Here is a 26,082-nt window from a genome sequence, read left to right as displayed (position 1 = left end):
GGGTTCAAAACTGAACAACGGATTAGGGAGATGAGAAAGCAGATAAGATAATTTCATACCTTGATAACCTGGTCATAGATTAATGTTAGTGGTAAGTAGCAGGGCATCTCTGGCATAGGACACAGTCACTACGAGGACAGAACAAAAATAATATTTTCTGAAACCTCTATAAAATGGGTGGCAGCTACAACAGCTCACATACAGGGGGTAAATCCTGCTGTGACTGCATTAAAAGTGGAGGGATAGTAGGCAAAACGTTCCTTTGATCTATGTGATACTGAGATGCCTTTTGGCACCACTTCTGTTTTTGCTATAAATCAACAACTTGTATCATGAAGTTAGGAAAGCATCAGACGAGATCCTCCCATCCTGTCTATCAATGGTTTGAAGATCCATTCTTTATGCCGATGACTCAATTTTAATAGCAAAAACCTCTAAAGGCCTGCAAGCCCAGCTATTAGCTATGGAATCTTACTGTACTACAAATGACCTGCTTATTAATACTAGCAAGGACGTGGAGGAAGTGGCATCCTTCAAGGTACCTTGGTGTAGTAATTGACAAGTCTCTGAAATGGGAAACCCACATACAAACCTCCATATGAAACTCAGAAGCTGCGCCAAATGCAATCCTATGGATGGCACAAGAGCATAGTCTGAGATTTTTCAATCAAAAGTGAAATGTCAGATCTCCCCTGGAACAGAAATTTGGGGGGCTCTACAAGACAACAGAATATGTAAGACGCTGCAAGAGGAAATTCTGGAAATCAATACTTAAACTGCCAGCTAGCTTCCCCACAGCGGCACTGAAAGCGGACACTGGCTACAGTTCAATTGAATCCAAATGTCAGACAGCTCCCATCAAGTGTGGGCTAGTAAGGATGAGTTGGAAAGATACTATTCTTGTGGATCAAACAAAGAAGGAACACTTTTTAACTAAGCCAAAATCCAGTTGTGCGAGGCAATAGAATAAGGAGGTTGGGTCTTGCACTGTTATTGAGCTTGAACCTACTGTTACACAAGAAGCTACATGCTACAGTGGACAAGCAATCACTGACTTTAAAGCTGCACCAAAAAAAAGCCGACAACCTAGGAAAACTACATCAGATTTGCCATGCTGGTCTGTTTGATTCATCTTTGTATGCAAAACAGTATATTGTCCTGCATGTGATCCATAGGGAAAGAAGACTGTTCTCTATAAAGGTGGGGGAGGAAAGGATGTGTCTGCTTTTGAAAGTAACAAAGATGACCCAGCGGCTCCAGACAACTGCTTTGTGGGGAAAAAAAAGAGGATCTGAAATTCTGCAGCCACTATGGCAAGGTCACGTCCAACACAATAACCAAGGTCCATCGCAAAGAGCAGTTTGAGAAAACCGTACCCCAACTTTTCTTTTTGTTAAGAGTCCTGGGGGGGGCCTTGTAAATAAAGTGACAGGCTTATATTTGAGGCTTAAGCGGGACATTCATACGAAACCCATATGCATGCTTTTAGTGTTAAAGCACAAAAGCAGCCTATGAGGCTACTTTGCCGTTTTTTTTTTTTTAAAGTTAATTGCACTTTTCATTTTTTAATTTTAAATATTTTATTTATTTAGTTTTACTGTTTTATCCTTTTAATCACAAGTGTGAAAGGCTGACATAATTTGTACTTTGGGCTGAAAGCACTTTAATAAACGCAAATTCAAACTCAAACTCTGTGATCCTGGAACAGTACACCAGAGGCAAAACAATGGCCGTCATGGCAATACAAAAAGACAGTGTACAGCAGTGGTTCTTAATCTTTTGACTTCACTTTATCATTACTGGAATCCGGGGATCTCCCCACTGAGTCACTACTCAGCATACCCCGGCATAAATATTGTGGATGACTTGAAAAGCAAAACAATACACAAAAAATACAGAAACAAGCATTCATCAAACACATACACAAAGGATAACACAATGTATTTAGTTTTCAAATAACTATAAATAAAATATATAATGTTTTTAATAGGAAGGTGGGAGATTTTCTAAATTCATCTTATGCCACACATCTCCATACTATATTCTGTTTGAGGCACTTGCATTGCTCACACAATCGGAGGAATACTAATTTAATTTTTAGCCTTCAATTTCAAATTCCTTGACATTTTACAGTATTTATTTTTTAACATTTTCAATTGTACATTTAGGCACTTTATTTATAGAGACAGTTATTCTGTTAATATTAATAAATTTTCTAAGCAGTCCTAGACCCACTGAGGAGGCTTTGCAGACCTCAGGGTTCCCCAGATTACAGGTTGGGAACCACTGGTTTAGAGCAATTTGGCAAGCTTGACGCGGGACTATCGAAAAAACTTGTTTTATATTTCCAAATGCTTGCTCTGCCTCCCTAGTTCAGTGCAAAGATTAAGTAGTGTCCTTAACATAATCTTGAACCGCAGAAGCAAAGCCCATGATGCAAAGCGTTCAGAACAATGATATACAACAATAAACCATTTGGCAGGATTATTACACACAAACATACAGTGTGCACTAAGAACCCTTGTTTTTATTGAGGTAGAGATAAGTTGAATTCCCACTTCTGCCTCAGAATGTAAAAGTTACTGGGAAATGCGGGCAGTTTCTATATACCATTTATTTTGCTCTTTAACAGATCTGCAGATGGCTTATGAACCTACTCATTATGAATTTGGACCTGTACTTTCTCCCTATTGTCCACTCCTCTCACTCAATCTGTTTACTCCTCCTCCACCACCTCCGTTTTACAGTGTGTTGAAACAATTACTTTTGTAAAGACATCAACGTAGATTCGTTCTTCCTTTAAGCACTACCAAGCAGTGGGTAGCCAAGGTCAGAAATTCAGCTAGTCCTTGGATCTCCTGCTCCGGACAACAGCCCCTGAACAAAGGCAGCAAATACTACAAATTAAGTGGGTGATCTCTCAGTTGTTAAAATATCCAGGGGACCATTCTCCTTTCACCTTAGCCTTGAAGCACATCTGCTGAAAAGGACTGAAAAGTTCGGAAAGGGTTAAGGAAAGCCAAGGGCTCAGGCGCGCATGTGCTCAATCTGGACCTCTATAAGAAGGTTTCCAAAGTCAACTCTGGAGCTGGCCATAATTAAGATAATCCTGCGTGAATTTAGAGGTTAATTAAAATCGGTGAAACTTTTCCAACTGCACAGTAGCAATATTTTTCAAGAGTGTTACATGCTTGAGAACGCAATCCCACACTGTAATATATTCTTCAAATGTAATAATCCTAAATCACATGTAGAAATGTGCAAAAATAGAAGAAACATACCTTTTTTTGCTCTTCTTTCGACGCTTCTTTTCCTTTTTCTGCTTTTTTGAATTTTTTTTATGTTTTCTTTTTTTCTTTTTAGATTTTTCTTCTGTTTCACTCTTTGAATCTGATGAGGACTCGGAGGATGAGTCAGAATCAGAATTATCAGACTCTGTGGCTGATGAAGATTTATGTCTTTTCTTCTCTTCCTTCTTAGCTTTAGGATCAAAATAAAAAAGAGTGGTCTATAAGTTTTTGGTGGCATCATGTCTATCCAGTACTCAAAGATCACATTACCAAAAAACCATACAGAGATTACCCTTTCTTTTGCTACAGAAGTCCAACAAGAACTAAAATAATATATTCTTTCATCTGAGGTATTTTTTTTTTTTTTTTTTTTTTTTTAACTGTGGGTGACTAAAAACAAAAATTGGCACTCATAAATGGTCATTCAGTAGTAGTCACCAATACTCCACTTCTGTACAGGTCAACAAGCAATAACGGGTTTCAATGAAATACTGCCAGCATCAATGTTTGTGATGTAGGTGCTACCAGTGGCAGGGATCATTGCTGTGAAATGGACACAACAAGGAGCCACAGAACAGCCAAAAAGCAATATTTAAGAGTACTGCAGTTCACATTGGCACTAATCGTTGCTTACTGGTGCTAGCTACAGTTGTAGTTTTTACTAAAACAATGCACCAGAAGTAGAGGGAACTGAAACCTACCAATAATGGAGTCAATCTGAGGTACTACTAACATTACTGAGAGACAAAGTGGTCGGTAACAAATTAAATGAGTCACTGATGGGCATCAATTCTTCAATAGTTATATGTTTTTAAAAATAACAAAATACTGTGCTGTGTGAGGCATTGTTTGGTGGCCTTATGGTAGGCAGTGCAATATCATTGGTTAGAGACAATACTAAGTGCAACGTAACCAGTGAACTTCAACTTGCTAGCCAAGTTGCTCTCTCTTTAGAAAGTTGCCTTTTTCTGAGTAGTAAAGGAGAGCAGGCAAGGCTTACTTACTTAGTCAGTGATTTACAGAAAGAGAAATAGTTAACATGTAAGTGGTAAGCAAATAGTTCAGTTAAAACGAAGATACATACAAATAATGTGGCATCTTGTGGGTGCGGAGGCATGACCCTAAACGTTATTGTACCTTCTTAGTACTAGGAATTAATTCTCTGATAAACCTGCTGGTCTTGTAGCCAATGATATGCTCATGCCTTCAATTCAGATTAGTTTGTGAAATTTCGGAAGAGATGTGATTTTTGGGATTAGGAAGAGCTTTCTGTCACAAAGGGTTTCAGAACTGGCAGATACACAGACCCCTGACTCAATTAAGGTGTGAAGGCTGAAACAAACAAAAAAAGAAGTCACTCCTTTTAATTAAAACATACACATATCAAATCCACCATCCAAACAACTAGCACACCATCAGTGCGAAAAGGGCTCTGGTGCTTGTTTTGATTATGTCATGACTCTCCGTCTGCTCACTGGTTCCCTGTTGGAGAGACAGTGCTTAAAAGCTCAGTCACTGGAGTCAATCTATTAGTTCAGGACCCAACTAGTAATCCAGGTACTGGCCTTAGCTACGAGACTGCATATGCTTGCGGTCCAATGGAGATGGACTAAGAAATGGGACTTGGACACGTTTGACGCAGGCAGGAGAATCTTATGCTGAATAAAGCAGATGGGGACCCACCAAGTACCATATCCTTTTGGAAACAGGAAGGGTGCATATGCACCCTGGATTGTCAGAAATGGACATAACCTGCTCCACACAAGGAAAGCTTACATTGTGCAGCATGCAGAAGGGGTTCAAATAGAACTCACCAATCATCAGCTGACCTTTAACCATATATCCCACCTACACATAGCAAGCATCCTTCACGTGTGCCAGACATCACAAAGGAAAGGGACTACGGGATAGGGGGACTGGATGCGTAGATTCACTATGTAGTTTCCTGAGGCTTACTGGTAAAACGGTCCCCCATATTGATCCATAATCCTGCAGCCACTATTACCAACTGGGACAGAGCTGTCACCCTTACACAGAAAGAGGGAACACACTGGGTATTTTTCAGACATCAGAGAACAGCCCTGATTTTGTTAAAAAACAAACGAGAGCAGAATAAAAGAGTTTGCATCTAACACTCAAGAAAAACACAGCAAAGTTCAGCATCTCAGCTTTTCCCAGTGTTATAGAACACATTTGCCCCAAATTTGCTGCAATAAAATGCATGACTCATACACATGTCAAGAACTGCATGATCACTGGTAGACTAGTACAGATACAGTGGCAAGAGCAGGAGCCACTTACCAAGGTAATGAGAGGTAAATCACATATCAAGACCGATAATGTAGTTAACTATTATAGATATTAGGAGGAGCATGAGATACTGCCATTAAAACTAAGTCAATGGTGCTAGCACATATCACTAAGACCTTTGTGAAATACCGGCATCAATGGTGCTCAATAGGGTGTTTTTATACTGCTGACGTACTTTACTTGGCATCCATGAAGGCTACTACAATTTCAATGACAAACTTGTTACAAGAATTGATATAGAGCACCAGTGAGATATTACAGTGAGAACGGACCTCTCTACTTCATTTTAATCTGTAGGTTAGGCAATATTAAGGGTTGACAAGCAAAACATATGGCGACAATTTCTTTTTATTTGAAAAATCAAACTTTATTTACAAATATCTCTGATAAAATTATCTGCAAACAAAATTCAGAACAGGACAGTTTTTTATGCACAGCATGTAAAATGTATTTCGCCAAATGGTACTTTCATTTAAAAAGAAAAAAAAAACAGCTGCGCTGAATCAGCTTGGCAGTAAAAGTTTATTTATTCAATTAGTAAACCATTTCATGCATTGGATTCAGAAAGTGACAGTGCCTACTCAGTATATCCAAAACACCCAATAGAAAAAACATGCTTGCTTTTCACACTGTCTAGCGAGTACCTTTGCACCATCTAAAATGTGCTTTGGCAAATTATACTACAAAATTCTTTAAAAAGTGGCAGTGCTGAATCATTGTAGCGGTGCTAATTCATCCTCAAAATCCTCAAATCCTCAAAAAGCCCAACGCCCGGGGTATATTGTTTGGGGTCAAGGGCAACAGGTTTTCATGTTTATTTTGTCCTTGGGATAAGTAGGTCCAACCCTCTGCAGCACAAAACATTTGACTGTCAGTTTACAGAGAGGGGAACTGTATGCAGTTCAGATAACATGTGTGTCCATATGTTAATGCTGTTCAAACTTGTATTTATGGTTCATTAATGAAAAGCCTTTATTATTAGGATGAGCGCTGTAAATCAACGTTTTAAGGCCACACTGCACTACTGACAGTGATTCCGGTAAAAAAAAAAAAAAAAAATAATAATAATAAATTGTACACACGTTTGAAAAGTTTAACAATATGAGGCTAAGTATATTGCTCCCAGAAGGCTCTCTGATTAGATGCAAATGTTCGCAGAAGCTTGTAAGCAAGAGTGATGATTATTTGCTTTTAAAATAAAATGTTCAGAAAAAAATTAAAAATAATTTTGCTACTATGAAATTTTAGGTGCTATTTCTCTGAAGCATCATTTTAATAAGATGTGTTGACGCACACTAGTATTTCCCAAAAATATTCCTAATGGAAAATCAGCGTAATCCTTTTCAACAAGATTATGGGAAGCATGACTTGGCTGTTCCCACGAGGAGCAGGGTCAAGACTGATTTGCATGTGGCTGAGTCCAAACTGAGGTAGCGTGGTGGGCAAAAATAAACAATGGATTGGGATGCAGCCTGATTGATTATCAATGACTGAGATAAATTCAAGCATTCCTTCGATCACCTTGTTGCTTTTGAAACAATACTAGCAGCAGTAGCAGACATTTGGTAATCACATGAGTGGCTGTTGTGACATTCAATGGTACGTAATGAACTTCACTTACCACAAACTTCAAGTACTGGTGGTGTGTATGAGTAAATGGGGACGTGGAAGTAGGTGTCCTTGAGATATGTAGTCCCAGGCGCAGAGCAGCAGAGATGACATCATGAAGCATAGTCATTTTAAAGTGATCTGACATTATGTATTGGGTTGAAAGATGTAGATCTAGTATTGGTGGTAAAATCCAGTCTTTCTTGGGGACGAGAAAGAACATTCAATAGATTACCTTTCCTCCCTTTTGTGGAAGGAGAGTTGCAATAGATGCCTTTTGGAGCATTACTTACACCTCCTCTAGCAGCAGCCGTTACCGAACTTAGCTGATGCTGTGCTGGCATGGTTAGGTATTTGGGTGTGTGGAATTCTATGCTTCTGTGGGTGACTATGGAAAACAATGACCAATCCACTACAGAGGAAAGTATAATCTGATGTGTTCCCTGATGTGTTAATTGGTCAGGAGCAGATTATCTAGAAGGTCACCGATTTGAGTCTGAGGGCCCTTTTCTATGCTATTTCCACAGACTCCGCTATAGAGTTTGTTTTTCTGGCTTGGGAACCAAGAAAAGGCAGCTGTGGCTGTTACTGCTACCTTTGGGTGCAAGTTTTGCTGCTGCTCGTTTGCTGACCTCGAAATCCAGACTTAATGAGCAGTGGTTTTAGCACACCCATGGCCTTCTGCATTTCTGTGCCCAGCATAAAGCCCACTGGTCAGAAATGTTCATGGTTAAAGGGTAAGGTGTAGAGGTGCTGCTCCAGTTCACGCCGGAAGCTAGACACCCTTACTAAGGCGCGCCTACACAGTGTTTGTTTTTTGTAAGGTCATATCAATGCATTGAGGGTGCACCAGATGATTGTGTTTAAAATGAACATTTACAATTTCCAATAATTTTTAAGATAATTTTTTTGGTGGTGCATGATCAGCTCATCTATTTTCTCCCATTGGTATCTATCTTATCTAAAGAACAGGCCAACAGAACTGGCGATGCACCATTTTGTGGCAACTATCACTGCCACTTATTTATTTCTTTGCACCCTGCATCAACCTTCTTGCTCTCCTTATTGCGTGAAAGCGTATCAACTGGGGGTGGGGGCTGGCGGGTTTCAATGAATACCCTCTTTTGTGCCATATGCACGACAAGGGACACACGTAGGACATGTCCACAAATGTAGATGGGATCTTGAGGGGCTGGCTTGCATTTTCTGTTTTTGCACCCTGATATGCCCACTAATGCTTCGACAGGATCGTTGAAGATTTTGGCCAAGGATGTTACCATGTTTTACACATGGATATGTATTGGACAGACTGCTCAGTTTTCAAGAGTCTCAATGAGGAAATTATCTTCCTCCATAATGGGTTTTGCTTTATAGTGGTCTGCCACCTGTTGGACAAAAGTATGATATGTAGTTGTGTCGTCCGGGAGGGAGATTCATGAGAAACGGCTCTTAAGGGAGGGGGGGGGGGGGTGGGGGTTTCACCTGGAGCACCATATAAATTGTGCCAGGGTTTGTTCCCATCATTGGTAGACATAGGCTCTTCATATGGGCCTGGTTGGTATTCAATGGGCTCTTGAACTGAATCCGTGTGGATAGACTGGCTTAGTATAGGGGAAAGTGCAGGTGGTGGTACAAATTCTCTATACTTTTTCTTTGGAATTCTGATAGCCCTTAAAACCTCAAAAATTGCCTCTTCAAAGGTAAAGTAGTGTGTTTTGGCATGAGAAAGATTTGCTATTTGAGGCTGTGTAAATGTTGTCGGAGACAGGATCAATGTAAATCCTCCTTTGATGTACATCCCCTTGCTCCTCCTGTTTTATAGTCAGAAGGATGTCACTTGGGAATAAGCTTGGTGCCAGTTTTGAGGGTGTCTTCGGAGTTGACTTTGGTTTCAGAACCGAATGACCAGACACTCTGGCCCTCAAAAGGAGTTTGGTGGGCGGAAACAGCCGCCCGCCAAACTCCTGCAGGTAATGATTGCCTGGCCCAGCAGGAAATGCACAACAACATTGATGCCGGCTTGTAATACAGCCGGCGGCAATGCTGTTGTGCGTTGGGTGCACCAGCAACCGTCGTGCAAATCACAGTCTGCAAAGGGGGGCCCCGCACTGCCCATGTCAACTGCATGGGACCCCCTCTCTCCACCGCGTTTACATGGCAGTTTCACTAGCATGTAAATGCTGGCAGAGACGAGGGCCGTCAGGCGGCTGAAAAGTGCTGGTGCCAGCAGTCTGACTGTGGTGCTTTTGCACAGACGTAATGTTGCGGTCAGACCGCCGCTTTGGCGGAGGTCCGACCCTGACCATGGCAGTCTAGTGACTACCAGAGTCATAATGAGGCCCTTTATGTCAAGGCTGCATATTTCGGCATCGAGGCTCAGCCTCTGGAATATCTGGTGCAGAAGATTGATTTAAGACAAGCACAGCGAGGGGGGCCGCCTGCCGATGCATCTTTGGAGATGGTTCGGCATGGTTCTCTCTGTGCTATTGCTTGCTCTGGAGTCAAGGCTCCATTCTAAGTTCAATTCTCGAAGGAAGATCTTGTGTGTGGTAAATGTAAATGTGTGTGTGGTGCACGCGAAACCCTAGGGTAGCCTTTGCCCTTTCTGTGGGTTTCTTGGAAGGCCCTCGAGAAGCCTTTAAAATTTAAGTCTTTACATGATACATATTCTGGACTCCGCTCAAAATTGGTTCCTGAACTACCAGCGGTCCCACCCCTTTCACCACCTGAATAAGTCTTCTAAACTTTGATTCCTTGACTGGACAGTGGATCAGGAACACTTTAGAACTGCATCTTATAATATAACCAATAATTTTGCTGCTGGATAGTGTTTTTGTATTGAACAGCCTTACAACTGAACAGGCAAACTCATTGTAGTCCCTCAGGGCACAGAGGTTATAGCTCCCGATGCCGGTCTGACCACAGGATCTTACTATTGCACTTTAGGCAGAAGTTAAATGTCATGTTTTCCATACTGTAGGAAGTTGGCTCTGTATGCACTATTTCAAAGTAAGGAATAGTATGCACAGAGTCCAAGGGTTCCCCTTAGAGGTAAGATAGTGGCAAAAAGAGATAATACTAATGCTCTATTTTGTGGTAGTGTGGTTGAGCAGTAGGCTTATCAAAGGAGTAGTGTTAAGCATTTGTTGTACATACACACAGGCAATAAATGAGGAACACACACTCAGAGACAATTCCAAGCCAATAGGTTTTTGTTATAGAAAAATATATTTTCTTAGTTTATTTTAAGAACCACAGGTTCAAATTCTACATGTAATATCTCAATTGAAAGGTATTGCAGGTAAGTACTCTAGGAACTTTGAATAATTACAATAGCATGTATACTTTTTACATAAAACACATTTAGCTGTTTTAAAAGTGGACAGTGCAATTTTCACAGTTCCTGGGGGAGGTAAAGTAATGTTAGTTTTTGCAGGTAAGTACACCACCTACGGGGTTCAGATTGGGGTCCAAGGTAGCCCACCGTTGGGGGTTCAGAGCAACCCCAAAGTCACCACACCAGCAGCTCAGGGCCGGTCAGGTGCAGAGTTCAAAGTGGTGCCCAAAACGCATAGGCTTCAATGGAGAGAAGGGGGTGCCCCGGTTCCGGTCTGCCAGCAGGTAAGTACCCGCGTCTTCGGCGGCAGACCAGGGGGGTTTTGTAGGGCACCGGGGGGGGGGACACAAGTCCACACAAAAAGTACACCCTCAGCAGCGCGGGGGCGGCCGGGTGCAGTGTGCAAACTAGCGTCGGGTTTCCAATGGGAGACCAAGGGGTCTCTTCAGCGGTGCAGGCAGGCAAGGGGGGGGGAGGGGGGGGCTCCTCGGGGTAGCCACCACCTGGGCGAGGGAGAGGGCCTCCTGGGGGTCACTCCTGCACTGGAGTTCTGATCCTTCAGGTGATGGGGGCTGCGGTGCAGGGTCTTTTCCTGCCGTCGGGATTTTAGAGTCAGGCAGTCGCGGTCAGGGGGAGCCTCGGGATTCCCTCTGCAGGCGTCGCTGTGGGGGCTCAGGGGGGACAACTTTGGTTACTCACAGTCTTGGAGTCGCCGGAGGGTCCTCCCTGTAGCGTTGTTTCTCCACCAGTCGAGTCGGGGTCGCCGGGTGCAGTGTTGCAAGTCTCACGCTTCTTGCGGGGATTTGCAGGGGTCTTTAAATCTGCTCCTCTGTAACAAAGTTGCAGTCTTTTTGTCCTCTGGAGTTTCTTGTTCCTCTTGAAGCAGGGCAGTCCTCTGAGGATTCAGAGGTCGCTGGTCCGGGGGAAAGCGTCGCTGGAGCAGGTTTCTTTAGAAGGCAGGAGACAGGCCGGTAGGACTGGGGCCAAAGCAGTTGGTGTCTTCTTTTCTTCTTCTGCAGGGGTCTTTCAGCTCAGCAGTCCTCTTCTTCTTGTAGTTGCAGGAATCTAAATTCTTAGGTTCAGGGAACCCCTTAAATACTAAATTTAAGGGTGTGTTTAGGTCTGGGGGGTTAGTAGCCAATGGCTACTAGCCCTGAGGGTGGGTACACCCTCTTTGTGCCTCCTCCCAAGGGGAGGGGGTCACAATCCTATCCCTATTGGGGGAATCCTCCATCTGCAAGATGGAGGATTTCTAAAAGTTAGAGTCACTTCAGCTCAGGACACCTTAGGGGCTGTCCTGACTGGCCAGTGACTCCTCCTGGTTATTCTCATTATTTCCTCCGGCCTTGCTGCCAAAAGTGGGGCCGTGGCCGGAGGGGGCGGGCAACTCCACTAGCTGGAGTGCCCTGCGGTGCTGGAACAAAGGGGGTGAGCCTTTGAGGCTCACCGCCAGGTGTTACAGCTCCTGCCTGGGGGAGGTGTTAGCATCTCCACCCAGTGCAGGCTTTGTTACTGGCCTCAGAGTGACAAAGGCACTCTCCCCATGGGGCCAGCAACATGTCTCGAGTGTGGCAGGCTGCTAGAACCAGTCAGCCTACACAGGTAGTTGGTTAAAGTTTCAGGGGGCACCTCTAAGGTGCCCTCTGGGGTGTATTTTACAATAAAATGTACTCTGGCATCAGTGTGCATTTATTGTGCTGAGAAGTTTGATACCAAACTTCCCAGTTTTCAGTGTAGCCATTATGGTGCTGTGGAGTTCGTGTTGGACAGACTCCCAGACCATATACTCTTATGGCTACCCTGCACTTACAATGTCTAAGGTTTGGCTTAGACACTGTAGGGGCACAGTGCTCATGCACTGGTGCCCTCACCTATGGTATAGTGCACCCTGCCTTAGGGCTGTAAGGCCTGCTAGAGGGGTGACTTATCTATACTGCATAGGCAGTGTGAGGTTGGCATGGCACCCTGAGGGGAGTGCCATGTCGACTTACTCTTTTTGTCCTCACCAGCACACACAAGCTGGTAAGCAGTGTGCCTGTGCTGAGTGAGGGGTTCCCAGGGTGGCATAAGATATGCTGCAGCCCTTAGAAACCTTCCCTGGCATCAGGGCCCTTGGTACCAGGGGTATCAGTTACAAGGGACTTACCTGGCTGCCAGGGTGTGCCAATTGTGGATACAAAAGTACAGGTTAGGGAAAGAACACTGGTGCTGGGGCCTGGTTAGCAGGCCTCAGCACACTTTCAATTCAAAACATAGCATCAGCAAAGGCAAAAAGTCAGGGGGTAACCATGCCTAGGAGGCATTTCCTTACACATACCCTCACCACAGAAGCTTCATACTCATATTACCCGCCCTGGGCTTCTTGATCTAATTCAGCTATCAAGCAGTGTGTGGTCATACAGAAAGATTGTGAGTGTTATGTTTCAGTGTAATGATGTTGAGATCCCAGAATTATTCGGCTTCTTCCACCCAACAGTTTCAAAATACTGGAAAAATGTTTGAACCAGATGGTGGGAAAAAAATAATCTAAGGTGGAGTCTATCATGAGTCTCCTTTCAACTGAAGCCTCTTTTCAAACAAAAACCAACTCGCAACGTCAGCGCCAAACACTAAATGGCTGGAGCGTGCAGGAGCACATGCTGTAAACCCAGGGGTATTCAGCACTTTCACAGAAGAGGCAGGTTGGCATAAGACAATATTGGAGGTACTGTGTTTCACTTTATGGTGGTCACTTAGGGAGGTTGAGGCGATTCATAAGAAACCACTTTCTCAGAAAGGTTGGCGTAACGTAATCACTTTGAAGGGACAGCTTAGAACCCTAGATATAAATAAAGCCTAAATTGATATGAGCACTATAAACAGAGGAGAGTCTGTAGTGAGGAATTATATAAATAATAGCACTTTAGAGAATTCTACATTTTAGGACAGTGGTTCCCAACCTGTGGTCCAGGGACCCAGGGGGGTCCGCAAAGCCTCCTCAGGGAGTCCCTAGCTGCTTACAAAATTAAATAATATTAACAGTTGGGTCCCAAGCTTTCAGTAATGACTCAGTGGGGGCAGGGGGTCTCTGGATTCCAATAATGATTCAGTGGGGGTCCCCGGGTTCCATTAATGATAAAGGAGGGGTCCACAGAAGTCAAACGTTTGGGGACCACTGTTTTAGGAAATCTTTCTGGTCTGAGTGGTCACTCCAGAATTTTGGCCTTTTTTAGGCCAATATTTTACTGGCTTTAAACCTCTGTGGAATTTACTCCTGATAACTAGAAGTAAAGTACCTGTGCTTCCTTTTTAAAAATTGTTAAATTGGCTTATTCATGATTGTTATCTTTAAAGTGCCTGTGAGTTCCTAGTACATGGTGTAGAAAGTACACCCAGGGCCTGGAAGTTGAATTCAAGTTGTGGGCTGCAGCACCTGTTGAACCATACACTATAGCGGCAGTGCAAACATGCCTTCAGGCCTATCCTGTGTAGCCTGACTGCTGCAGTGCAAAATCTGCAGAGTAACCTGCTAAGATAAACCCTTGTGACAGGTAAAAGCCTCCCTTTTAAATATTATTAAATAAGTCACTCCTATGTCAGCCTTGTAGCTCAGAAAGTAGGGTATGTGGAATTCAAAAGAGGGACATGTAGAAAAATATTATTAACATGTCCCTACAGTGACAAGGCACAAAAAGGGTTTTTTACTGTGGCAAGCCTAGCTATCCTACGATGCTAATTTGGAAACGTGACAACAAGTAAAACAAACAACTATTTTTAATAGTTATTTAAAATTCAACTCAATGGTGAAGTCAGATTTTTAATAAATATTAAGGAACAGTTGGTTTTTAGTAAATTACCATTTTTCTGCCTGAACCGTCAGAAGGCTGATAGGCATAAGCTTCAGCTGTCTCCCAGTCTTTGCTCAAGTCAGTTAATAGGAGTAAAATGCCTCCCAAAGGCAAGCAATAGGCTGACATGAATGGACAGAGATAACTTCTCTGAGCTCAAAAGAATACACAAGGAGGGGGATAGGGGAATCCTTTTGTCTGCACAGGTCAGTTGAGCCACATCACCCTTTGGAGTACTTGAAAGGAAGAGAAGAGAACGCAAAGACAATTCTTGTGTATCCCCTGTGTGGCTGCTGAAGGACTCTGCATTTCTCCTGCCAGACTTCTGTCTCTCAGTTTGTTCTGGGTACAGTCCCTGCTTCAAACTGGATTTTAGTGTGAAATGTAGGAGGGCAATGGGTATTTCCTTATAACACACATACCCATACCCCCAGATGTCAAAGCCTGCTTTTAGTGTGGCCAAAGACTTTCACCATCAAGAAAATGGCTGACACATGGCATTTTGAGATTGTAAGTAGCAGGAAAAGCAGGAACTGCTGCAAAAGTGGGCAGAGCTACACCTGGGACATTTTTCCCTATTGCTTAGGGAGGAGCCAGGGTTCAACCATGCCCCTAGATGATGCCAGGCATAAATGTGGCACCCTACCCAGACACCCTACTCAGAACACTTTCTAGGCTTTCGGAAGAAGAGTAGAGGACTTGACCTGCTGAATGCAACCCAAGAGGAGCCCTGAAGCATTGGACCTAGACGAAAAGGTGGATTGCACGGGTCAACTGCCTGACGGCCTGTGTGACTACAGTAATATAACAAACTGCAAGAGGCATTCTAACGCATTCTCCTTTAAGAGCCTAACTGATCAGTAGCAAATGAACCAGGACCTTGATGATGGCATCTGCTGGAATAAGCCCTGTATCCTAACTGCTGCCCCACAGGTCCTAGAGGGCTTAGAAGTTAACCAAAGGAGCTGCTTCAGCAACCCTGTAAAGTTGTGACGTAAATAAGGAAATCAGAAGGTAAAATCTTTGAACGGGTCGAACCTAGTGGTTGCATCTGAACCGCGACCATAGAGGTCACCTGGAAATCGTGCCTAGTGTCCCATATAGCGCTACTATGCAAATCATTGGTGCTAAGTCCTGTTTGGCACTATTTTTACTTACAAAATCCTTTCTTCAGTTCTCCTTATTAGATTTTTGTCATTTTGGTGTAATTTTGTTGATTACATCTTATTGAAGTTTTTTAATCCAGTTCGGGATTTTTATTGCTCGATGTTTTGAATGTATTACTGTTTTGATACTGGATTACTATTGTACAAATTGCCCCAAGTTAAACCTGACTGCTCTGTACCATAGCTGCCAGGGAGCGGAGCTCAATGTTAATTTAGTGACTTGGTTGTTTCACCTTGTGAGAGTTGTGATTATTCCTGGAAGTGGGCATTCATCCACTCCACATATCCACACACACATGTTGAAAGACAGAACAGGTTAGGCACAAGTACTTAAGAAAAGTGGGCCTCCCTAAGCTATCAGAGAGTAAGCAATGGTTAAATACTCCAGTTAAGAAAGAAGGTGCAGAAGGCAAAAGCAGCCTCAAGAGCTTGAAGACACTGGGTCTGAATGGTTTCTCATTAGCCTTTCACAAAACCGTCTCCCCTAGCTTAATGGAGCTCGTCAATGATATGGCACAGGATGGGTAGCGGACGCATTTATATGACCAAGGCTACCATACCACTTTTACTGAAACTCGTCAGAGACCCACCACCCCCTGATTGCACCTCCTATTGAACGATTGCCTTATTTAACCCCAACGTGAAGCTGTTAATGAAAATTCTAATAACCAGAACGAGATATGTTCAGAGAACCAAAGCCAATACATGTTTCACCACCCTTGTGGCATGCTGGTGCAGGGGCCTACTGTCATGTTTGTGGTATTATTATAGAGAAACAGGAGAATACCCATTAAGTCTTTCAGCTTGGGGATTTGTCAGCACAGCTGCGCCAAGCAAAGGCTCTAGTTCTGTCCAATTGTTTATGGTGTCCACTAGTAGCACGGTGCACAAAACCTTTGTTACTCACTGCTGGCCCTCTATTCCAATGTGTTCAGGAAAGATGTCTTGAGGACAATGGAACAGAGGAGGACATTTCCCTCTTTGTCTCTGAAGGCATAATCTTGCAGGGTCTAAAGGCAAAAAAAGACTTGAAAAGAGACAGCTGGAAGCTTGACAGAACAGCATGTTCTCAGTTGGGTTACAATACCTCAAGAGTAAGAATTCAGAAACACTGTGCATGAAAAAGAAACATTCAGCATTGTGTTGCCTACTTGGGAAGTAACCCCTTCTGAGGGGTGAAGTGTAACATGCCTATATAGAACTTCAACTGGAGTACAGGGAGTGCAGAATTATTAGGCAAATTAGTATTTTGACCACATCATCCTCTTTATGCATGTTGTCTGACTCCAAGCTGTATAGGCTCGAAAGCCTACTACCAATTAAGCATATTAGGTGATGTGCATCTCTGTAATGAGAAGGGGTGTGGTCTAATGACATCAACACCCTATATCAGGTGTGCATAATTATTAGGCAACTTCCTTTCCTTTGGCAAAATGGGTCAAAAGAAGGACTTGACAGGCTCAGAAAAGTAAAAAATAGTGAGATATCTTGCAGAGGGATGCAGCACTCTTAAAATTGCAAAGCTTCTGAAGCGTGATCATCGAACAATCAAGCGTTTCATTCAAAATAGTCAACAGGGTCGCAAGAAGCGTGTGGAAAAACCAAGGCGCAAAATAACTGCCCATGAACTGAGAAAAGTCAAGCGTGCAGCTGCCATGATGCCACTTGCCACCAGTTTGGCCATATTTCAGAGCTGCAACATCACTGGAGTGCCCAAAAGCACAAGGTGTGCAATACTCAGAGACATGGCCAAGGTAAGAAAGGCTGAAAGACGACCACCACTGAACAAGACACACAAGCTGAAACGTCAAGACTGGGCCAAGAAATATCTCAAGACTGATTTTTCTAAGGTTTTATGGACTGATGAAATGAGAGTGAGTCTTGATGGGCCAGATGGATGGGCCCGTGGCTGGATTGGTAAAGGGCAGAGAGCTCCAGTCCGACACAGACGCCAGCAAGGTGGAGGTGGAGTACTGGTTTGGGCTGGTATCATCAAAGATGAGCTTGTGGGGCCTTTTCGGGTTGAGGATGGAGTCAAGCTCAACTCCCAGTCCTACTGCCAGTTCCTGGAAGACACCTTCTTCAAGCAGTGGTACAGGAAGAAGTCTGCATCCTTCAAGAAAAACATGATTTTCATGCAGGACAATGCTCCATCACACGTGTCCAAGTACTCCACAGCGTGGCTGGCAAGAAAGGGTATAAAAGAAGGAAATCTAATGACATGGCCTCCTTGTTCACCTGATCTGAACCCCATTGAGAACCTGTGGTCCATCATCAAATGTGAGATTTACAAGGAGGGAAAACAGTACACCTCTCTGAACAGTGTCTGGGAGGCTGTGGTTGCTGCTGCACGCAATGTTGATGGTGAACAGATCAAAACACTGACAGAATCCATGGATGGCAGGCTTTTGAGTGTCCTTGCAAAGAAAGGTGGCTATATTGGTCACGGATTTGTTTTTGTTTTGTTTTTGAATGTCAGAAATGTATATTTGTGAATGTTGAGATGTTATATTGGTTTCACTGGTAATAATAAATAATTGAAATGGGTATATATTTTTTTTTTGTTAAGTTGCCTAATAATTATGCACAGTAATAGTCACCTGCACACACAGATATTCCCCTAACATAGCTAAAACTAAAAACAAACTAAAAACTACTTCCAAAAATATTCAGCTTTGATATTAATGAGTTTTTTGGGTTCATTGAGAACATGGTTGTTGTTCAATAATAAAATTAATCCTCAAAAATACAACTTGCCTAATAATTCTGCACTCCCTGTAGACAACACTTTTGTGTTTCCCAGGGTAGAAGAGGACATTAAACAAGTATAACCTGCCCTTCTATATCAGTGTCTTATATATAATGATAAGGCTCTTAAATCAAAGAGCATCTTCACAATGAGCATCTCTTAATAAAGGTCTCCCTATAAAGGAGTTTCTCTCTACATAAATCCTGCAAATTCTGTTAGCCCGCATGGCGAACATGGTATCAATAGCTGCCTGTTAAATTCAAGGGACTTAAAGAAACCATCTTCTAGGGAACCTTCAAGTTATTTGAAGGTGTTTCAGCAGAAACAATAGTAACATTGCTCAATTGTGTGGCAAAGTGGTAAGCTTTTGACTTTGGTTCACTTTTAGCCTTACCTTTAATCCACATTAGCTAGTGTCAAACCCAGATGGATTGCCTTTAATGTGTCAAGGAGCCTATTTTCTGTTTTTCAACATGTTTAAATAACATGTTCACAATTGTTCGCATTAACAAATTCTGGCACACACACACAAAGGACATTTGGAGTGTCCGTCTTCACTGCCCATCTTCACTTCCCATCTTACCAGACTGAGTATAGTTTTGAAACAGGAGAGTCAGAAGTACGAACTCTGAGATCCTATTAAACACCTGCCTCATTTATCACTGATGTGAACCTGTTAATGAAAATTCTAGAAATCAGCACCAGAGTTGTTCAGTCTGATCTCAGCAGCTGGCAGGCATGGAGCTCTTAGATGTCAAGTTCCTATTCAAACTTTCTGACCTCTTCTAAAGAAAGTGCAGCATGATGGATCACCTTTGGTATGTGTACATGCAATGTGGCTTCAGTGTGGTATCAAAACATTCTGCTAGGTGACCTGATTGACTTCAAGCACAATGCATTGATACACTGCACATAAGATGGGTGACCAATGCAGTGTACATGGCCAAGAGACAGTAACTAATGAATAGACAAAGTCTGAAAAAGTAGCCTCATTTGCATGGACAACCTGGAATTGTCACCTTTTTCTGGTATTTGGTACTGCAATTCTCTGCACTGGGACACTGCTATCCAGTGCTGCACTGCCTGTGCTATGGCTCTAAAATGGAACTGACAGGGCTGGTTAAACCCAATTGGTCATTTTAACTTTTTAAGTAAAACCACGGTGGACAGTGCAGAAAATGTACCAATGGCATGAGTTAAATGTTATAGGTGGAATGTAGTTTGCCTTTACACCATCCACATATATGACAAAAATATATGTCTGTCAAGAGCACCACTGTCCTCTGACTGGGCTGCAGCTTAAAAGCACCGCAGTGAAACATGGAAACCAAAGGTACTTTTGCCAAGTAGGAAACCCTATTTTCATGCAAAAGAGGTTAAGAAGTTGCTGCACAGCTCTTTCAAAGAATGAATTATTGAAGCAGAGGATGCTGGATGGGAGAGAAAAAGATCTGGTGAACGTAAGTGCTATATAGATTTTACAGCATATCGGACTATTTTATATTTCTAAAGCTCTTCTAATATTGTGTTTTAATTAATTCAAATTTCATTAAGGGACACTGTCCCAAATAAACTGAACTTATGAACGTAACTATTTTTATACATTTGTTAGTAGCACCTAAATTTGCATTATAAGACAATCAGGGCTGGGTACTTAAAACAGAAAAAAATAACACTACATATTAGGAGTAATGAGCCCTCGCTGTGACCAGAAATGAAAAACTGGTTTCACTTTGAAGGTCAACTTAATTTCTCAATGAAATCCCTTAAATTCCTAATTTCTATCTTTCAGTGGGGAAATGATTAAAAATAATTTGCCGTTAGTTTTAAAAATCTAATTTCATAGCTTTATTACAAAAGTAATGTTATAAAAATCTACTTTGTGCTGCATATCCCAAACTGGCTTAGAACCAGTTTTGACATCTCATTCTCCATCGTGTTAGTTAACATCTCTGCTCTCCAGAGGACAATCACCTGTCCTGTGTGCCCAGGGACGCACGGGTGTTATTAACAACTGAACACTTAAGAGGAATTAACCATTTTTGGAGTGGGAGCTTGGACAAGTGGACACTCTTCACACTACCTCTTTTCACTTTGAGATGCACAGTAGGGGCTGACAGGATCGACCACCATTTTATCAGGGCCCTGGTTATTCTGACTCTAGTCCAAAAACGGGAATAACAGTTCTTGGTTTCTTGGCTGACAGAAGGAGGAAGAAATCTCATTTAAATTAAGGATGGTTTTATGTAGAGTCAGACGAATCTTTTCTGATGTAAGAAACGTCGAGTCATATAAAATGTAGGACTTCTGGGAATTTTTACACTGAAAAAAGAGGAATTGCTGCAAAAGGAGGAACTGACTGAGAAAGCAGGCAGAACTGGGTGGGAAAAAAAATGTTCAACTACTGACGAGTTCCCAGGATATGACTGCTTTCTCCAAACACTTCTGGACCTGGGAACGCAGTACCTAAAGACTGAAGACCTTGGTGGAAGTAGAAGATTGAAGGACTCCCGGTACCTGCTTGCATCCAGCAACTAAAACTGATCCCTAAGGGTTAAGTGGTTGACCTGTTTCCCCACTGCAAAAACACAAAAAAGAACACACAAAAAAGAATCCTGACTCCAAAAGGGCCCGGCTGACCACTAATGTCTGCAGCCAGGAGAAGCCCTGGCTGGATATAAACCTTGTGCCTAGATGCCTGCCCTACGGCCAGCATAAAGCAGTAGTGGCCAGACAGGAAGTGGGTCTTTTTCCATCTTTAGAGGACAGAACAAGGTGCTGAGATCAGCCCTTGCAGGGTGCACCCAAGCAGGCAAAATAAATAAATAATTAATACAAACAGGTTTGTCCTGGTCAACAATTCTGCAAGGCTATAAACAGGTTTAGCGTATCTCGCAATAAAGGCTTTCCAGCCCTGTGGAGCCATGCCCAGCAACAGCTTCCAGCATTGCTCCATTGGTGGATTTTGAGAACCAAAAAAGTGACTAATCCCCAAGGTAAAAAAACACCTTGAACTAGGATAAGGTGGCAGCTCTGTTAGGTGTAGGTGGCTACAAAACCCAGCTTTATGATGCTCAGTGCTTTTGGTACGAAAACCAATGGCTTCAGCAGGAGCTTGAAAACAAAGTATCAGACTTCAAAGGACACTAATTACTACAACCTTGGACCGTGCAATCCAGGAGGATTTCAAATTAAAAACAAAAAAAGACCAAGTCCCAACATAAAAACCTGGACCAGGATGGCATGCTTGGTTTATCCAACCGCTACTGTACTGTAGTGTGCCTGAAATAGCACTTAAGTCCTGGTCAACCAGGATCTGACATTTTTCAATGGTGCTTTAATTTTTCTGGGTGTTTTGGGCCTTAAACTTTCAAATTCATATCTGTAGTTCCCTACCTGTTATCAGATTTTTGTCATTTTGCTTACTAACATTTTCTCTATTTTTATACATTTTGAGGAACTTAATTGTGTTTTGAGAACGTAAAATTGTTGCTACTGCTTGAGTTTTGCCCTTATTTCTTTAGGAGAATTGCTTGCTATGTGTGACATAGCTACAAAGAACTGAGCAGAGTTTCTCAGGGAACTGTGCTGAAACCTAGCTGGGGTGTGTTTAAGTTAAGGATCCCTTTCACAAATCACTATTCATCACCGGTATAGCCTTTAGGAGCCTCATTAACAATGTATTCTGGTTTTGGTTTGGAACTCATCGTTGTGCATTCATCTAGACCCCTAGACTCCATTTCTTTGCTCCTCAGACACGTTATGACTCTTGCTTACTGGTGTTTTGGCACCTCCTAGTTTGCCCTGTATCCACTATACAACTAACAAGTCCTCTTACACATGTAATGCAACTACTAACTATAAAGAAGCACCAGTGCCAGGCCACCTCGTGGCCATGCAAAGCTTTTCTACAGAGTGTCCCGGAGAGTTTGCACAGGTGTGGAACCAGTAGTACATGTGGGGATTTCTCACCCATCATACCAGGCAGAAGAAGCTAAATGTATGCTGTGTCACCTGCAAAATGTGTTAACCTATCCTAGCAGAGGGGCAACAGGCCATATTCGTCTGGCAGGCCAACCATGCCTCAACAAGTAAAGATGAGGCATAAAAAGTAGTGTTTAAGATGGCAGAGAGAGAGTGAGAGAGAGAGAGAGAGATGATGAAATATCCATGCCTTTCCGGCGCGGTGCTGGACAAGGAGCAGTAGGATCACAATCCACACCTTAAAGTGCCTGTTTGTTTCAATAGAAGTTCTAAAAAAATAAACTCCAAATAAATGATTTAAACAAAACAAAAAAAAAACAAAAAACAGAAATAAAATAAAAACCAAACAGCAAAAAAGGAAAATGTTACTTAACATGTGCTCTGTTCGTGGCATGTAGTGCTATACTTTCATATCTTTTGCATACGTCCACCATCTAGTGCTAGGCTTGGGCATGGACAACTTGTTTCCAAGGAGGTCTTTTCAATTCCCAGGATCTAGTGACTGTACCCATTAGTGGTAATACCCATGGGCATTGGCTCCATTGTTAGAGATGGAGCATAGAGACACAGTGTAAAGAAATGGCTCCCTGTTGCAGTTACCCCCCACTTTTTGCCTGATACTGATGCTGACTTGACTGAGAAGTGTGCTGGGACCCTGCTAACCAGGCCCCAGCACCAGTGTTCTTTCACCTAAAATGTACCATTGTTTCCACAATTGGCACAACCCTGGCACCTAGGTAAGTCCCTTGTAACTGGTACCCCTGGTACCAAGGGCCCTGATGCCAGGGAAGGTCTCTAAGGGCTGCAGCATGTCTTATGCCACCCTAGGGACCCCTCACTCAGCACAGACACACTGCTTGCCAGCTTGTGTGTGCTGATGGGGAGAAAATGACTAAGTCGACATGGCACTCCCCTCAGGGTGCCATGCCAACCTCCCACTGCCTGTGGCATAGGTAAGTCACCCCTCTAGTAGGCCTTACAGCCCTAAGGCAGGGTGCACTATACCACAGGTGAGGGCATATGTGCATGAGCACTATGCCCCTACAGTGTCTAAGCAAAACCTTAGACATTGTAAGTGCAGGGTAGCCATAAGAGTATATGGGCTGGGAGTCTGTCAAAAACGAACTCCACAGCTCCATAATGGCTACACTGAATACTGGGAAGTTTAGTATCAAACTTCTCAGAATAATAAACCCACACTGATGCCAGTGTTGGATTTATTAAAAAAATGCACACAGAGGGCATCTTAGAGATACCCCCTGTATTTTATCCAATTGTTCAGTGCAGGACTGACTGGTCTGTGCCAGCCTGCTGCTGAGAGACGAGTGTCTGACCTCATGCGGTGAGAGCCTTTGTGCTCTCTGAGGACAGAAACAAAGCCTGCTCTGGGTGGAGGTGCTTCACACCTCCCCCCTGCAGGAACTGTAACACCTAGCAGTGAGCTTCAAAGGCTCAAGCTTCGTGTTACAATGCCCCAGGGCACTCCAGCTAGTGGAGATGCCCGCCTCCTGGACCCAGCCCCCACTTTTGGCGGCAAGTCCAGGAGAGATAATGAGAAAAACAAGGAGGAGTCACTGACCAGTCAGGACAGCCCCTAAGGTGTCCTGAGCTGAGGTGACTCTAACTTTTAGAAATTCTCCATCTTGCAGATGGAGGATTCCCCCAATAGGATTAGGGATGTGACCCCCTCCCCTTGGGAGGAGGCACAAAGAGGGTGTACCCACCCTCAGGGCTAGTAGCCATTGGCTACTAACCCCCCAGACCTAAACACGCCCTTAAATTTAGTATTTAAGGGCTCTCCCTGAACCTAGAATGAAAATGTCACTTACCCAGTGTACATCTGTTCGTGGCATCAGTCGCAGTAGATTCGCATGTTCTGCAATAGCTCGCCATCTGGTGTTGGGCCGGAGTGTTACAAGTTGTTTTTCTTCGAAGAAGTCTTTCGAGTCACGGGACCGAGTGACTCCTCCTTTTGTCTCCATTGCGCATGGGCGTCGACTCCATCTTCGATTGTTTTTCCCCGCAGAGGGTGAGGTAGGAGTTGAATTGTAGTAATAGTGCCCATGCAATGGAGTGACTAAGTATGCACCTATTTAAGGTTGAGATGATACATATATAAATAATTGAAGGTAACTTCCAAACTGCTACAGGCTCCCGGGGAGGCGGGTGGGCACATGCGAATCTACTGCGACTGATGCCACGAACAGATGTACACTGGGTAAGTGACATTTTCAGTTCGATGGCATCTGTCGCTGTAGATACGCATGTTCTGCATAGACTAGTAAGCAGTTATTTCCCAAAAAGCGGTGGATCAGCCTGTAGGAGTGGAAGTAGTCTGAAATAATGTCCTTAATACGGCTTGACCTACTGTGGCTTGTTGTGCGGATAACACGTCTACACAGTAGTGCTTGGTGAATGTGTGAGGCGTAGACCATGTGGCTGCCTTACATATTTCTTGCATTGGGATGTTTCCTAGAAAGGCCATGGTAGCACCTTTCTTTCTGGTTGAGTGTGCCCTTGGTGTAATGGGCAGCTGTCGTTTAGCTTTAAGGTAGCAGATTTGGATGCATTTAACTATCCATCTGGCTATACCTTGTTTTGAAATTGGGTTTCCTGCGTGAGGTTTTTGAAATGCAATAAAGAGTTGTTTAGTCTTTCTGATGTTTTTTGTTCTGTCAATGTAATACATTAATGCTCTTTTGACATCTAATGTATGTAGTGCCCTTTCAGCTACGGTATCTGGCTGTGGAAAGAACACTGGAAGTTCCACTGTTTGATTTAGATGGAACGGTGAAATAACCTTTGGCAAAAATTTAGGATTGGTCCTTAGGACGACTTTATTTTTGTGTAGTTGTATAAAAGGTTCCTGTATAGTAAACGCCTGAATCTCGCTTACTCTTCTTAGGGAAGTAATGGCGATGAGAAATGCCACCTTCCAGGTTAGGAACTGTATGTCGCAGGAGTGCATGGGTTCAAAAGGTGGACCCATAAGTCTAGTTAGGACAACATTTAGGTTCCATGAAGGAACAGGTAGTGTTCTTGGTGGTATAATTCTCCTAAGGCCCTCCATGAATGCTTTAATGACTGGTATTTTATATAGGGAAGTTGAATAGGTAGTTTGCAGGTATGCAGATATTGCTGCAAGGTGAATTTTAATGGAAGAGAAAGCTAGGTTAGATTTTTGTAAGTGAAGCAAGTAACCCACTACATGTTCTGGAGTTGTGTGTAATGGTTGTATTTGATTAATATGGCAGTAGCAAACAAACCTCTTCCATTTACTTGCATAGCAGTGCCTGGTGGATGGCCTTCTTGCTTGTTTTATGACTTCCATACATTCTTGGGTAAGTTGTAAGTGCCCGAATTCTAGGATTTCAGGAGCCAGATTGCTAGATTCAGCGATGCTGGATCTGGGTGTCTGATCTTTTGGTTGTGCTGTGTCAACAGATCTGGCCTGTTGGGCAATTTGATGCAGGGTACCACTGATAGGTCTAGCAGCGTTGTGTACCAGGGTTGCCTCGCCCAAGTTGGTGCTATCAATATGAGTTTGAGTTTGCTTTGACTGAGTTTGTTTACCAGGTAAGGAAGGAGAGGGAGAGGAGGAAAAGCGTAAACAAATATCCCTGACCAGTTCATCCATAGGGCATTGCCTTGGGATTGTTTGTGTGGGTATCTGGATGCGAAGTTTTGGCATTTTGCGTTCTCCCTTGTCGCAAACAAGTCTATCTGAGGTGTTCCCCAGAGTTTGAAATAAGTGTTCAGAATTTGGGGGTGAATTTCCCATTCGTGGACCTGTTGGTGATCTCGAGAGAGA

The 26,082-nt window shown here is 43.1% G+C and overlaps 1 protein-coding gene across 6 annotated transcripts in view; it reads right to left on the bottom strand.

The window, feature by feature from the left end:
- PPIG (peptidylprolyl isomerase G) overlaps nucleotides 1-26,082 on the bottom strand; it is a 243,413-nt gene that overhangs the window by 64,659 nt on the left and 152,672 nt on the right. For all 6 annotated transcript variants that reach the window (XM_069225296.1, XM_069225293.1, XM_069225295.1 and 3 more), the window contains one exon: nucleotides 3,282-3,480. In XM_069225296.1, the coding sequence (XP_069081397.1) occupies nucleotides 3,282-3,480 (199 nt within the window). The remainder of the gene's footprint in view (nucleotides 1-3,281; nucleotides 3,481-26,082) is intronic.

The sequence above is a fragment of the Pleurodeles waltl genome, chromosome 3_1, assembly GCF_031143425.1.
Source record: "Pleurodeles waltl isolate 20211129_DDA chromosome 3_1, aPleWal1.hap1.20221129, whole genome shotgun sequence".
NCBI classification, from domain to species: Eukaryota; Metazoa; Chordata; class Amphibia; order Caudata; family Salamandridae; genus Pleurodeles; species Pleurodeles waltl.
This window is presented reverse-complemented; position numbering and strand designations above follow the sequence as displayed.